Source organism: Coffea eugenioides, chromosome 3, assembly GCF_003713205.1.
Source record: "Coffea eugenioides isolate CCC68of chromosome 3, Ceug_1.0, whole genome shotgun sequence".
Taxonomy (NCBI): Eukaryota; Viridiplantae; Streptophyta; class Magnoliopsida; order Gentianales; family Rubiaceae; genus Coffea; species Coffea eugenioides.
In genome coordinates this window covers 5,413,724-5,427,945 of record NC_040037.1, presented here as the reverse complement: position 1 = coordinate 5,427,945, position 14,222 = coordinate 5,413,724, and the positions used below count along the sequence as shown (strand labels likewise).

The 14,222-nt window shown below is 35.1% G+C and overlaps 1 protein-coding gene across 1 annotated transcript; it reads right to left on the bottom strand.

Moving 5' to 3' along the window:
* Positions 1-3,458: 3,458 nt before the first annotated feature.
* On the bottom strand, positions 3,459-11,059 carry LOC113765047 (casein kinase 1-like protein 11). Its single transcript, XM_027309098.1, has 13 exons — positions 10,270-11,059; positions 10,132-10,172; positions 9,607-9,676; positions 9,357-9,505; positions 9,187-9,282; positions 6,960-7,030; positions 6,686-6,747; positions 6,518-6,581; positions 6,342-6,426; positions 5,932-6,058; positions 5,726-5,809; positions 4,137-4,258; positions 3,459-4,050 (listed from the first exon to the last, which is right to left on the bottom strand). Exons 1-13 carry the CDS (start codon positions 10,343-10,345, stop codon positions 3,769-3,771), a joined length of 1,329 nt encoding a protein of 442 aa, XP_027164899.1. The 5' UTR covers positions 10,346-11,059; the 3' UTR covers positions 3,459-3,768.
* Between the last annotated feature and the right edge of the window lie 3,163 nt (positions 11,060-14,222).

Below are 14,222 nucleotides of genomic sequence, written 5' to 3'. Positions count from 1 at the left end.
ATAAAAAGTGCCACATGACAACAAAAAAAAGAATAAATACACAAGTTTCTTTGCTTTTATAGCCTTTAATTATTTACTTTATAGCTTTAATTCCAAATCCAAGTCATGAGTCCCTCATTTGGTTCACCAACACCTGGCGGATGATGACTCCATAAATCTTGATCTTGCCTCCTACGGTCTGCTTCATCTGTCTCTGGGATTACTTGCGCTAGTTGATCAGGGTTAGCTGAAGTTGGGCTTGAAGCCTGTTGTGAATCATGTACAATCACTGTAGATGTTGACTCAATTGTTTGTCTAGATGCTCTATGATGTACAAACCCTCTAGAGCCACTGGAGTTTAATGGGAACATAATTGGTATAATCTTTAGCTCCCAACTGCGCCTGTAGAAAAACCTATTAGGTCGATTTATTGATGGGGTATTGCCACTTAGATTATGTATTTGGTTGCAAGGTAGAAAAGCCTGTAATGATGTCATAGTCAATGATCCAACAGAGTAAGGTTGAGCTGGGATTGTAGGATGGTTTGTAGCATTGCTTCTTCCTAATGTAGGAAAAGGTTGTGGAAGAAATCAAGAAATCAAGATGGGCATGTGGTCTTAAAGAAATCAAGAAAGGTCTCAAATATCCCATTGCAAAATGGGCATGTGGTAAGCAGTGGATGATATGACAATTGCAGCACAATTATCATTTGAGGAAGAATATTATTGCTCATATTTTGATGACTCTCAGACATTCTATTCGACGTAAAAATGACTCGGAGATTGCGAGAAAGCAAAAGTAGTCGATGAATAACGGGAGTAAAATTATCGTGATTTTATTGCACTTTGCAAGACTTTTATGTGGTCCGCTTATGATTAACTTTCCTTCAGCTTTATAAAAATTCCAAGCAACTAGATTCAAGTTTTTGTTGTTACACCAACATCCTTTATTTGGAGATTTTATTAGCAATTCATGTTAAATATTAATTTTTAAGGTATAAGTTGGATTTTACTTCCAAAGTTAACATAATTGTCATGCATTGGTTTGTTTTCCTTCCAGCAATTATTTAATTAATTGTATAGAATTTTATGAGCCGTTTATCTCTTACCAAATTAACGTTTCATGATTTTTGGTTCTCTAGTTATTGAAGGACGGATGTTATTTTCCTTGTTAAGTATGCATTACTTATTATAGCAACAGGAGAATACGTGAGCATCTCATGGTAACTCAATAATTGAGCAAAGCTGAAAAGATTCACTAATCTTCCTTAAAAGGTAAAATACTTATCCAGACGCCCTTGAGAGATTTTGGATTTTAATACTTGCTATAGCAAAGTGGCTAAGAAACCTTCCAAGCCATTTTCGACCTCCTCCTTTCCATTGTGATTATCATGCGGCTTTTTTTTTCTTTGTTGTAGTGATAATTATATACTAAGTCCTGTTGATAAACAGGTGTTTATACTTTTAGTGGTTGTTGCTTTATTAATTTTTTGTGTAATTTAGTTGTCTATCGAGTGGAAGTTATTTATTTATAATGTGAGAAATGATCGTAGTTGTTGGGAGTCGTCTCAAGAAAATCCATTAATTCATTGCTAGAAGTCTATATTTGTTGAATATTAAGTGAGTAAATACAATAGTACACCTTATATTCATTGCTTAAAATTTTATCCTTTTTTTCCATCCATATGCTAAATAATTGTCTTTGACTCTAATATCCCTATTGTTCACGACTTAGATATAATTGGTCAAATCTTATTAACAAATATAGCACATTCACTATTACAGTAAATAAATTATAATTTTCCATATTATTTAAACACAATTCTATTAAATATCAATGCATATTACAAAAATATTAACCTTCATGTTAAGTAATCTTGAAAATATTCACTTACTATTTAATAAAAAAATATTAACATAATCGCACGTAATCATGGACACTCTACTATAATATGTACAAAACCGTGCGTAACACGGTTTTCCAGCCTCCTAGCTAGTGACTTCAAAAAACATTCTCATCAGTCTCCCTTATAGTCCTCCGCGCACTTACCGTGCTTGGGTCGGGTTGGGGCGCCAAGGCCCGGGCCGCAGGGGATTAGTCGGGCCCCGTAAGGATTGACCCGGACACCCCTATGTCGACAAAAAAAAAAAAAAAAGTCTCCCTCATAGTCCAGGGTACTTATGAGACATTGAGATGGATGCCTGAGAAAGTTAAAAGTTGACCCTAAAAAATATATGGAGTCACCATCTTTGAACAATTGTGCTACATAAAACTTATAATCCGATGCTTACCACATACATGTTTTGCAATAAACTTTTGGATGGCCTCTAAATTATTCATTGACCATATTGAGTCTCTATTTCTTTGAGCATGTTACATGAAACTTCTTTTTTTTTTAAAAAGAAAGAAAAGCATGCTACATGAACCCGTTTGGATTGTTATTTTTTGAAAGTTTTATAAAAAAATATACTGTAATGATCAAAAGTATATGCTTATACTACTACTTGAAGTGAAGACAAAGTCTTCAGTTTATTTCGATTGAATCATAAGATTTCTCAGGGACATAATTAATCCTGTGAAAGAAAGAAACAAGCATGCCATATGCAGAGTCTTGAAGAACTTGCATATCACAAATCATTATAGGAAAACATGTGGATGTTATAGAATTGCTCGTAAGAATTCACTTGCACATGATGAAAGGTTTGTTTGGATTGTGTTTTATTTGGAATATTTTTACTGTAGCACTTTTTGTGATATGATGTGTGTGAGATAAAAAGATAATTGGGAAGATAAAAAGGTGTATTGAAAATTGTAATGATGATGTAAGCAGATAAAATTTACTGAACACTGGACTGACGTGAAACTAGTAGGATCCTTGGGCATAGATCCCCTAGGACTCCTTCACTTTTCCCTTTGTTTTCAGAATTGCAGAGGTACCAAGGGAAGACATTTGCAGAGACTGTTATCAGTAGGGCTGCGAATGAACCGCGCCACTCGCGAGTCATCCGAGTTGAGCTCGAGCTGATTCGGATCAAATTCGAGCAACAATTCGATCTCAAAATATTAAACTCGTTCGCGAATTCGAGTATATATAATTTTTTTTTATTTTAATAGTAAAATTACACATATATATATCCTTAATATTTTATTATTTATTAAAAATAAAATATTATTTTATTTATTTTTTAAAAAATAAAATAATTATTTTTTATTTTTTTTGAAACTCGAGTTCGACTCGAATCGAATCGAGCTCATGTTTTAAATTATCAGCTCATCCTATTCGAGCTCGAGTTCGAGTTCAATAAAATTAAATCAAGGTTCAGCTCGATTAGGCTAAAACTCGACTCGATTCGGCTCATTTGCAGCCCTAATTATCAGTAAAAACTTAGTCTTGCAAGAACATCCACCTTAGTCAAGAATTTTCTTCCAGAAACAAAAGAAATCCCAGTACAACCACACGTAAAAATGCACCGGGCATGTAGCAGAAGACAAGTCATAAGTATATACTTTTCAACGACAACAGTCGCAAAAAATGTGTGTTATCATTCAAGTCTCAGAATTAACAAGGTACTAATCTCTTTCTTTCACACGTTTACATGGCTTCAAAAGCAAAAGCAGGCCTTGGTAGAGCAGAATACAGGTTAAGCGATCTGGGGTAGTGGGATGAAAGAAGTCCGCGATTGGCTAGGAACAGAGTCCAGCCATTGCAGTTTTAAGATATTGAACAACCATGCTGAACCACGGAAGGAAATGAAACTGTCTCATACAGAAAATTATCTTTAGATATTCTCATTTCCTTTTGCCTGAGCCAATTGTCAGCAGCTCAAAGCTACGGAGAGTATCATCACGACCACCTCTCAAGGCTGCAACTCGAGTGAAAGATGATGACTTGGACTCAAATCCAGGTTGCAGTCTTTGGGTTGTAGATAGGCGACCAGTGCCCGAGGATCCCAGCCGGCCAGGACGATTTTCATTAGGTTCACTAGACGAGTTTGGTCTGCTGCTTGAGGCTACAGCCCTCTTTGAAGTGCTACCAGTTCGAGCTACACGCCCTCTTTCAGAATCTGTCAGCTGATCCACAAGGAAAAGGAGAGATTAATGGACACACAAGTACATGGAGTATTATGAAGCAAAGAAGCAGTGGCAATTCCACTCACCACCTCCTTGGACGATGGCACGTCCTCAGAAGCTCTGTGCCTCAGGGGATCCCCATGCAAGCCAGCGCCAGAACCATTCCTTCTGCCAAATGACTCGTATTTATCCCGAACCTCCTGTCTCACTAGATATGACACATTACAACAAGTATTAAATGACTAGCCTCACTGCAACTCATTCAAAATCAACCCCAAGAGTTATAATCATAATGAAACACATTTCCTTTGCTCTATCATCAGTTTTCATTCATTTTCTTTCACAAAAATATACATTTTACCCCATCTCCATGTGGCAAAAGGCAGGAAAGGACTCATCACCTTTCACAGAATGCGCTTAAACACAATTAATACACCTTGCACCCAAAGTTACAATTCCAGAAGTGTTTTGACACAGAAACTGCGAATGTTTTCACCTTTGCAGCAACTTTTTTGAAAATCCACGGCTTGACAACCTTCCATTGTTCCATTCACTATCCACATATATGACCAAATACCCATAACAGCTAGCCACAAGCAAGCCAAATTCAACTATAGACCTAATCTAGTGGTGGTACTAACACAAGACTGAGGAACAAGATGAAGAAAAAACTGAGAGAGCAGAATTCAATTTTCAGATGTAATTCCAGCAAAATGTAATAAAAAAACCTGGACTAATTCGTATACCTATTTAAGAAATCAAACCCTTTTTTAAGAAGTTGCAGTTCACATAACATCGCCCAATTTAGAATGTGATTTTAAGCTAGTAAAAATAAAAACAAAATTTGCTAAATTGACTAATTGAGCAAAGTGTAACCTTATATTCCAATTATCTTTAAAGATAAGCAGTTCAAATGAAGTAAACTTCAAAGTTGTGTTTTGAAACTATTCATGAATACAAAATATAGGAGCGTCATCTCTAACTGGACCTATTAGCTAAGAAATATTTTACAGCAGATATGTCATAACCAGATGAAACCAGAGACACTCTAATCTTGAGCACTATGGGTGAATTTAAAAAAGGCTAACAACAGGGGTGAGAAAGAAGCATCTCTTTCGCCTGCAGCAACCTCCAAATTCCCACATGCCCACCTGTCCTTCATCCCACCAGATGAATAGGAAATTATCCTATAGAAAATTTTCCTCTTTCTTTTTTTTTTTTAATTATTAAGTGTTCAATCTGAAGACAACCATATTGATGGCTAATGGAACATTTTCTCGGTTCACTATTCTAACTTTTCCTTCTGGATTCTGTGTCTGACTGTCTCTCTCTAAACAAATTTTTCACATTCCTTTCGTTTTATACAATTTTTACCCTTTACCCTTCTTTTAGTGATGTATCTGGATGAGTAGACATTTTCTATTCCCCTTCCTGTTTTATGAAGGTAGGATGGGGATGGAGGTTGAAAATTTTTTTGGATAAATACTGAACTGTTGAGAAGGGAATACAAAAATGAAGAACGGCTGAAAGTAAAGGAACATTAGATTAAACTACAAATAGGTTTTACAGGAACCCATATTGGAATCTTTGATTGCAGAAAATGTATCTTACATGACCATGTCAAAACTAAGATTTCAAAAACCAAAAAATCAAGTGTTTTTAAGCCTAAACAGACCTGGGTTCTTTACTGCTCTTGAACTAGAGGCAATCTGTGGGTACTTCAACACGGTCCAGTCAAAAACATAGTCAAACTGATAACCTGCAACAGACACCACTACATCAATATTCAAAACACGACCCAGAATGAGATTCAGATCAACTTTGACAAGAATCTTCTATAAATATTGGCAATATATTTTTGGGATTAATGAAACATCTCACCTTCTCGAATAAATAGGTCCCGGAAAAGTCTTTTCAGGTATGAATAATCTGGTTTGTCATCAAACCGCAGCGATCGACAGTAATGGAAGTATGATATGAATTCAGATGGATGAGATTTGCAGAGCACCTACCCATAGCAAAACAGCAATTCAAATTACACTATACAAAATAGTGTGTGTGGGCATACACATGCAAGAACACGTGAACAGGTATTGAATGACTGTGTATGTGTATGTATGTGCTTCTGCTTTAGGTGTTGTATGGTGTGTGATGTCCAGACTAAACAATTAGCCAAGAGAGCCTCACCATGAGCATTCAAAAGAGATTGAAAAATAAATTTCCCTTTTACCCAAAAAAAAGTCTAATGATGTGACAACATCACAGTTGAACAAGAAGAATTTTTTGAGTACCTCAATTGGTGTAAGCATCTTTTTTTCGCTAATTTTGTCATATTTCTGCTTCTTAGTTCCAGCTTTCAACCCCTGCCAGGGAAGGCTAGAATAAAAGATAAAAAACAATCAGATTCATGAATATTAGTCGATGCAAAGATAAAGGAAAGATGTGGAGTAAGGAACTTTCACTCAACCTTCCCCTGAGGAAATACATAAGCACATAGCCAAGAGACTCCAAATCATCCCTTCTACTCTGCTCTGCAAGGGAGCAATAGAATCTCGATGTGACGCATCTAAGAATACACAAGGAAAGGATCCAAGAATATGAACTTAAAAATTAACCCGCATACTGGTTCACTTACCAACTCCAAGATGGGTGTTAACACTCGCATAACGAGCTGTGCCAGTAAGATTTTTGTTTTCCCTGTAAAAAAGAAAAAGAAAGGTTGAGAAAAGTCATATAGAATAGCACATTTATGTAAATGCAGAAATGTCATCTCATTCAGATTCAGATTCCAAATGTCATCTCACAGACACGAAAATGCAGATTCATAGAAGGATAAGGTAATTGGGAAAAAACAAGAACAGATACAATTTTTAGACCTAAATGACGCGCATGTATGATCATTCCAATACCTGTATGGTATGTGTTTATGTGTTTGAAGATCTCTATACTTTTTGGCAAGACCATAGTCAATGATGTAGACCTGTTGTACAACAAAATGAAGAAAACTGAGATACAACTGCACAAAGGAATGTAGGAAACACGAGCATGGGAAGCAGGAAACATGAGCAATTGAGCCTGCATGTCTACAAGCACGACAATTTCTAAAGATACAGCATCACCTCATCTAACAAGTACAAGTTTGTAGTCATGCATATGATATTCGTGTTTGTACACTCATTTACCATTATTCTTGTCAGATTTGATAATCAGAGCACCAAAAATATATATAAAAGCTCCAAACTTATTAGAATTGAAGTTGATAAGATCAATGCATAATGCAATAATACAAGCCAGAAGCTCAACCTAAATTGTTACAGTTAACCATTCACAACTTTAAATGAGAATGATAGGCAGCCAAACAGTATTTAAAAAAAGGGAAATGGCAAAAGGCGGAAACAGAAGGCCTCAAATTTCTAAGCAGCACACGGAGTCCTAATACATCATAAATAAAAATGCTATTATTGTATGGATTCGCCAACTATCCAACCCCCTCCGCATTTAAAACTGATACAGGACTGTCTGGTCATACTTATCCCCGCTAATCTCTTGATGAGACCCTGATGCTTGTACAAGTCACCACCTGCTTCCAAGGAGGAAGCAGTAATGTTAAGAGCAACCCACCTGCTTCCAAGGAGGAAAGCTCCATGATGAAGGAAAAAACATCTAAAAAATGAATGTATGAGCAACTAATTCTTCTATTACCTTTTCCTTTTGCATTTAATATTCTTCTTCTTTCTTTCACTGTGATTTTGGAAGGCGTAGGAAATTGTTCAGTTTTCTTATAATGCTACCTCTGCAAGCACTCCATCAAGATGTCAGGAAAAATCGGAAAAAGATGTAGGATCATATCCCACTTCATGCATGACAGAAGACATTTGACCACAAGGTTGATCCCACTCTCCCCTCAAAAGGGGAAAAACAAAATATAATAAAACAAATTCCAGATACTACAGCTAAGCTAAGGCCTTTGTTTTCTTCCAGAAGTGAAAGCTTAAAGAGCTTGCACTACTACAGTATCTGTCAATGCAAATGGACAATTGTAGAAACAGATGACAACATGAGATAACCATAGTTTATGGTCATGGTATTTTGTTCCATTAGTTGAACAGCCAAAACCAAATACATGGAAAAGGAACTTATATTTGGTACTTGGTGGGAAGCTTACACAACATTTCATCATGTTTAAAAAGCTAGCATGCTTCTGTATTTCAGTATTGTCCAATCTATTTGACTCCAATTGTGTGATTATTGTATCTAATGTTTGGATTGTTTTGGCAACTTCGAGGGTCAAGAGGAAAAGTCAAGATCCACATGGTCAAATTTACACAAATTAATAAAGGGCATAAAATCCAAACACAACCTAAGGGAAGTGCTTGGAGTATGTATAAAAAAATTGTAGTGAAAGACAACCAAATATCAACTTGCTATATTCGGTCTATGGTATCAGAACAATTTAAGTACATAACAGAGGAGAAATCATTTTGCTGACTGAAGTGGTCCATGTAATACAGAAAATGTCAATCTTAGAGTCAAAGCACAAACAAGCATGCATGAATTTTACATTACACCATTGACAGGAAACGAAAATACATAAAACATGGAAAGCTGAATTCAAGGAACAGAAAAACTAATCTTTAGCACTAGGATATGCGGAAGCCTTCATTTTTAAGACCACAGAAGAAACTATTAACCGTGCCTCTGGAATTCTCTTTCATTATTCTGATAGTCCAGCATCCAAAAATAATATGCACTTTAAATGTTTCACTTGACTCAAAAGTTTAGCAATAATATAAATGGCCATTCCACTGTAATTTGCATCACTTTCGCTATCTCCAGAACAGTTTTACAGGCAGTAGATACCAGCCTAATCCTTCAAAAAGATTACAGTCAATAATACATTTTTTTGTGTTTGCCAACACACTTCCCAAATTTTGAGCCCCCAGAGGAAATGACAACAGAAATCCTAGACCTCAGTATCTCCAAAAGTAAGACATGACCTCATTTGCTTAACTCCAGGTCAGCCTCTAATGTGACAAAGAAATACACAAGGAATGACGAAACACATGAATGAAGTCCACGAAAGCAATAAACTCACACAAACAAAACACAGAAACTAGTGGTTGAAAATGGTCTAACCTGATTTGCTTTGCGCCCTAAACCCATTAAGAAGTTGTCAGGCTTGATATCACGGTGAAGAAAACCTCTAGAATGCATGTATTCAACTCTATTAATCTGCGTAAACAAGATATCATAAGTAGAGTAGCTACAAGTGAAACAAAACTTTCCTGACAAAGTAAGTCACTCACTAGCTGATCTGCAAGCATTAAAACGGTTTTCAATGTGAACTTTCGATTGCAGTAGTTAAATAAGTCCTCTAAGCTTGGGCCAAGAAGGTCGATGACCATGGCACTGTATTCGCCTTCAACGCCAAACCATTTCAGATGGGGAACCCCAGCTTCATGCAAAAAAAAGGAAAAATTGGCAAAGAGCTTTATCTTTACCATATAAGCACTTAAGGGAAAGGAAAATAGCAAGAGGAAACAATTCAATACTCACTTCCTCCCTGAAGAAGCATATACAACTTTGATTCATAGTGAAGTTGAGGATGCTTAGTTTTAAGTGGTTCCTGGAAAAAATTCAACAAGCTTTCTAGGATAAGCACATGCTGCTACATTTCAACAGTAGTAAATTCAGTCAACTGGAATGATGATACCAATAGTTAACAAAAAGCTCAAACTCAACTCTCTAATGATTTATTTAGGCCACATCAGGCAACTAAAACTCCTAATTTACATGCTAAGAAAAGAATCGTCAATGACAAGTCCATTTGAAAAATCGAACTTAAAATCCAACCTACTAAGCTCAAAATCCTGTAACTCTATAGGTCATAAGGCATATCTGTACAAAAACATATCAAAAAGCTCAAAAACCAACTAGACCGGCGAACTAAAACTAATCAGAGAGGAGATCAGCAATTCATTTTATTCACTACCGAAGACGCATCATCAGAAATATATACCAAAAAGAACTAAGCGCAGCATAAATTAAATGTAAATATTAAAACAACGGTTTAGCACTCACAAGTTTTACACCAACTTCTTCTCCAGTTTGTACGTTTACTCCTGAAATACAAATAAACCCCATGAACGCATAAAAATACCATGACAACATAAACTAGAAAAATTTATTCAGATAGAAAAGCATAGGAGCTAAAATTACCCAAATATAGCTCCCCAAATGATCCACTGCCAATCTTCCTGCCAAGCTTAAACTTTCCACCAATCACATGATCCATAACTAAACCTTCTAAGAAAAACTACCCTTCAGAGCCAATATTAAGGGGTAAAAATGAGGTCAAAAAAATAAGGAACCCAAAAAATTTTCCTTCTTGATTTCAAGCTGAACCGAATACAACATTCCACATATTAACCATCAAAACTTCCTTCGATCGATCGTCCAAAGCTCCAATATTTAGACAATCTTCAGATCCACCATCAAAAGAAAAGCGAGAAAAAACCATCCAAAAATCCCACCTCAAAAAAAATTCCTCAGCAGACAAACAAATTAACCAAAAACCAAACAAGTCCCAAAATCAAGTCTTGATATATGAGCTTGGGAATTCAAGAATTTATGTACTCTTTCACATAAATTCTGAAAAAGATGGTTTTTTTTTTCAATAAATTAACGAATTAAAATTGACCCTTTTAAAATCTACATCTTGGGATGCAGGGAAAAGAAAAAGGGAAGAAAGAAGGTACATTAAATAGAAATCCAGTTTGGTTTTGCATCCAACAAGGGAAACAAGTGAACAATTAAACGCATATATACATTTGAGTGAAAATAGAAGGTGAGGAAAATGAGAAGAAGGTCTAATTCTGGAGGGAGGAATCTAAGGAAAACGAAATCCACGGGCAGAAAATAGATTCTGAGAGGGATCTGTGTAAGAAGGAAAGGGAAAGAGATTGAGACAAAAGAGATGAGGACTAGAAATGTGGATTGTGATGGTCTGTAAAACCATATGGAAATAAGAATAAAGAGCTGTTGGGACATTACTGGCTTTTTTATTTGTTTAATTGTAAACTATTCAAATGACTAAAAGAATTAGCTCTAATTTTTTTCTAAATAGAGAAATATAGAGTCAAATTAATAAATAGTTTTTTTTACATAATCCAACTAATCTCTTTCCACTGTTGTATAAATCAGAGCACTCTTGCACATTAAAGCTTGTTACCTTCCAACATGGATAAATGGTTGAGCTTTTTATTTACCTTTAATTGAATTAATTATTTGTTTTGACTCTTCGATAATCTGCACCCTTCTTTATTATCTTAGTTATTTTCTTAATTGTGATACAAAAATATAGTATCTAATTATGAATTTGTAAAAGTTTTGAAAATTTAAATAGCCAATAGGAAATGTTTGTTGAATTCAATTATAGTATTTTAGAAAATTTAGCTCAATTTCACTCTTGAGATAATTTTTCTTTATGTAATAATGAAGCAATTAGTCATTTTTAGAGATTTTCAGTGCTTCTTGGATTATAACTAAAGAATTGGATTAAAGGATAAACAGAGGTTTTTTTTTTTTTTGACCATAGCGACAAGAATGAGTATAATGACATTATTAAAATTTAATTGTTTCTCTAAGCATCTATTAGTGGCGGCAGTAAATAAAGGACAGGAATTAGGTTAAAGAGTTAGGGGAGAGATTAAATGGACAGCAGTTTCCTCTTTCTTTATTTCTTTTGGGTTGAAGTTGAACAATCATTTGTTACTTGTCAAATGTTTTGGTTCAAATTCAATACTTCATACTTCCTTCGTCCCACTTTGATAGTCCTGATTTTTTTTTCACACAGTTTAAGAAAAAGTAGTTAACTTTGTTGGAATCATCAATTTAGGTAACTATTTTACTAAAATACCCTCATGTTAATTAAAGTACAACTTTATGGAAACTTGAATTGATGGTAAAAAAAGAATCAACTCTCATTAAATGGGGTAGGTTTATAGTAACGACAACTTACATTGAATAAGAGTATTATAGAAAAATTAAAATACAACTATATTCTTCAATTGGAAAATGGACTATAATTTGGGACAGACGAAAAAGAAAAACAGGACTATCAAAGTGGGACGGGAGAGTATTTAATGCTGTCATGCAGTTAATATCACTATGCCTATAAAATAGTCTTTCTTTTTTTTTTTCTAGAATTTGTTGAATGGAAAGATGATGAAAGTCTTGTCTTATTTTTTAGTTGTTTCACTGTTAAATTATGATTAACCTGTATTACTGTACTTAACCTTTTCTCTTTCATGTTAATGATACTTAACGCACATGTAAGAGAGAACTTTCATCTCTTCTTTAGTTAACTTTGCAAGGAAAATTAAAAAGTCTGTTTGGATTGCTATTTTTTGATATTTTTGTCAAAAAATAAATATATACTGTAACGATCTGACATTTTTGAGATAAAAAAGTGGTTGAAAAATGTATTAATAACAAGTTAAGAATAGTCTAAATCCACATGATTCCGTGAAGATCACGGATAACCACTTCAACTTTTAAAAGACTTTAAATTGCAATTTTTTGAGATTTGACCTTTCTTCAAGCTTCCCTTTCCTACTCCATCTTCTAAGTCACTTTACAAGCCCAAAAGCTTTGGAACTATTGGAATTTATCTTTGATTTTTCTAATGCAATTGTGTATGTGGCTAATGTGCTTCTCTTTGTCCTCATTATATTTTGATTATACTACAATTGAAAAAAAAAAGAGAAAAAAAAGAGGATCATAATCTCATCTCCTGATCAGCCAATGATGCTCTATTAGGCACTAAGATCCATTAAATTGAACACTACTACCCTGTTTTTGTCTGGTGAAGAGATCATCAAACCTTTAGAACATGACATAACTTGTGGACCAAGTCCACTCAACAATTGTCTTCATTTCTCAGTTTGGCAAGAAAACAATAAAACTAAAGACATAAAACTGAAGATGATCACTGACTTGCCAGGAGCCAACTTTTGTCTCACCTTCCACACCCTGCCTAACCTTCTTAGAGGAGGGAGACCACTGGCTAGACTTCAAGATGTTGGTGAGAAGTTGAAGATTACAATGTAGAATGAAACATTTTTTTTTCACTGCTCTATTTTCTTTTTCTGCCCTTTTCCTCTTAATCTAGGCTGAGAATTAACTCATCTCTGAAATACCTTTTGGTGACTTTAACTATGTCCATATCTGAGATGTTGCTTTCACATGCCACCAGACAGGAAAAAAGAAAAGTAGGTGACCCAAGTGACCTCGAGAATAATCAGTTCATTTCTTGATTCAAGCTTAACGTAGTCAATTAGATCCCTTTGTGCAGAATTATTGTTCTTCTGGTTCTCTTTGGAATATCCACTAAAATAGGACGCAACATTGACGCTAAAGAGGTGCATATATCATCTGTGTTTGCTTAGCCCCTTGCCTTCTTTACTTTCTTCTTTGCGCAGGACCTCTTCATTATGAAGGCCAAAGCTAGAAATATAAGGTTATGGTCAATGGAAACTGAAGCAAGATCCACCTAAAATGGAGAAAATTATGAACATTTGTCTTGTGCTCGAAGAGCATAGCTAGCTTGATGGATTCACCTCATATGCTTGCATGGAAAACAGGGCAGAAATCCATCATGACCTAGCTTAAACTTGGAGCAACTACACGAGAACATCATTCATCACTTTCCCCATGTATTGACATAACAAAGTTGAAAGTCCTTTATCCATCATAAAGTCTACACATACTGAGCATAAACATATATAACTACATATATCCAGCTACAATGCTAGTAGATCGAAACTTCAATTACATTCGCCTTCCAGATTTGTAGCAGACCGTCTTCTTCTTCTTCTTTTTTTTATCTTTTTCTGAACATTTTACGACGGTTCTTCTCCAAGAATTTCGTTGTTGGTTTTGCTTGAAAGTCATCCTGCTGGCTGTTTAAAATGATCAGCAAGTCGGACAATATAAACGTCTCGAGTGCAATGGTAATTCACTGTACAATGGACAACAGCAGATATTGACAGTATGAGAGCAATTATTATGGAAATGAAACAGAATAATGCTTGATTTGGAAACACAAAAAAAAGCAATTGAAGGAGAAAATTTGGCTCTCCAATACGTGAACAAAAGTTATATGAAACCAT

What these genes read in the sequence shown, in the direction of transcription:
- LOC113765047 (XM_027309098.1), bottom strand. Translation starts at nt 10,345, where the DNA reads ATGGATCATGTGATTGGTGGAAAGTTTAAGCTTGGCAGGAAGATTGGC. An exon ending in ATTTGGGGAGCTATATTTGG is followed by an intron (nt 10,173 to 10,269) that starts GTAATTTTAGCT and finishes TTTGTATTTCAG; the next exon opens with GAGTAAACGTACAAACTGGA. An exon ending in AAGAGCAGTAAAGAACCCAG is followed by an intron (nt 4,259 to 5,725) that starts GTCTGTTTAGGC and finishes TGTCATATCTAG; the next exon opens with TGAGACAGGAGGTTCGGGAT.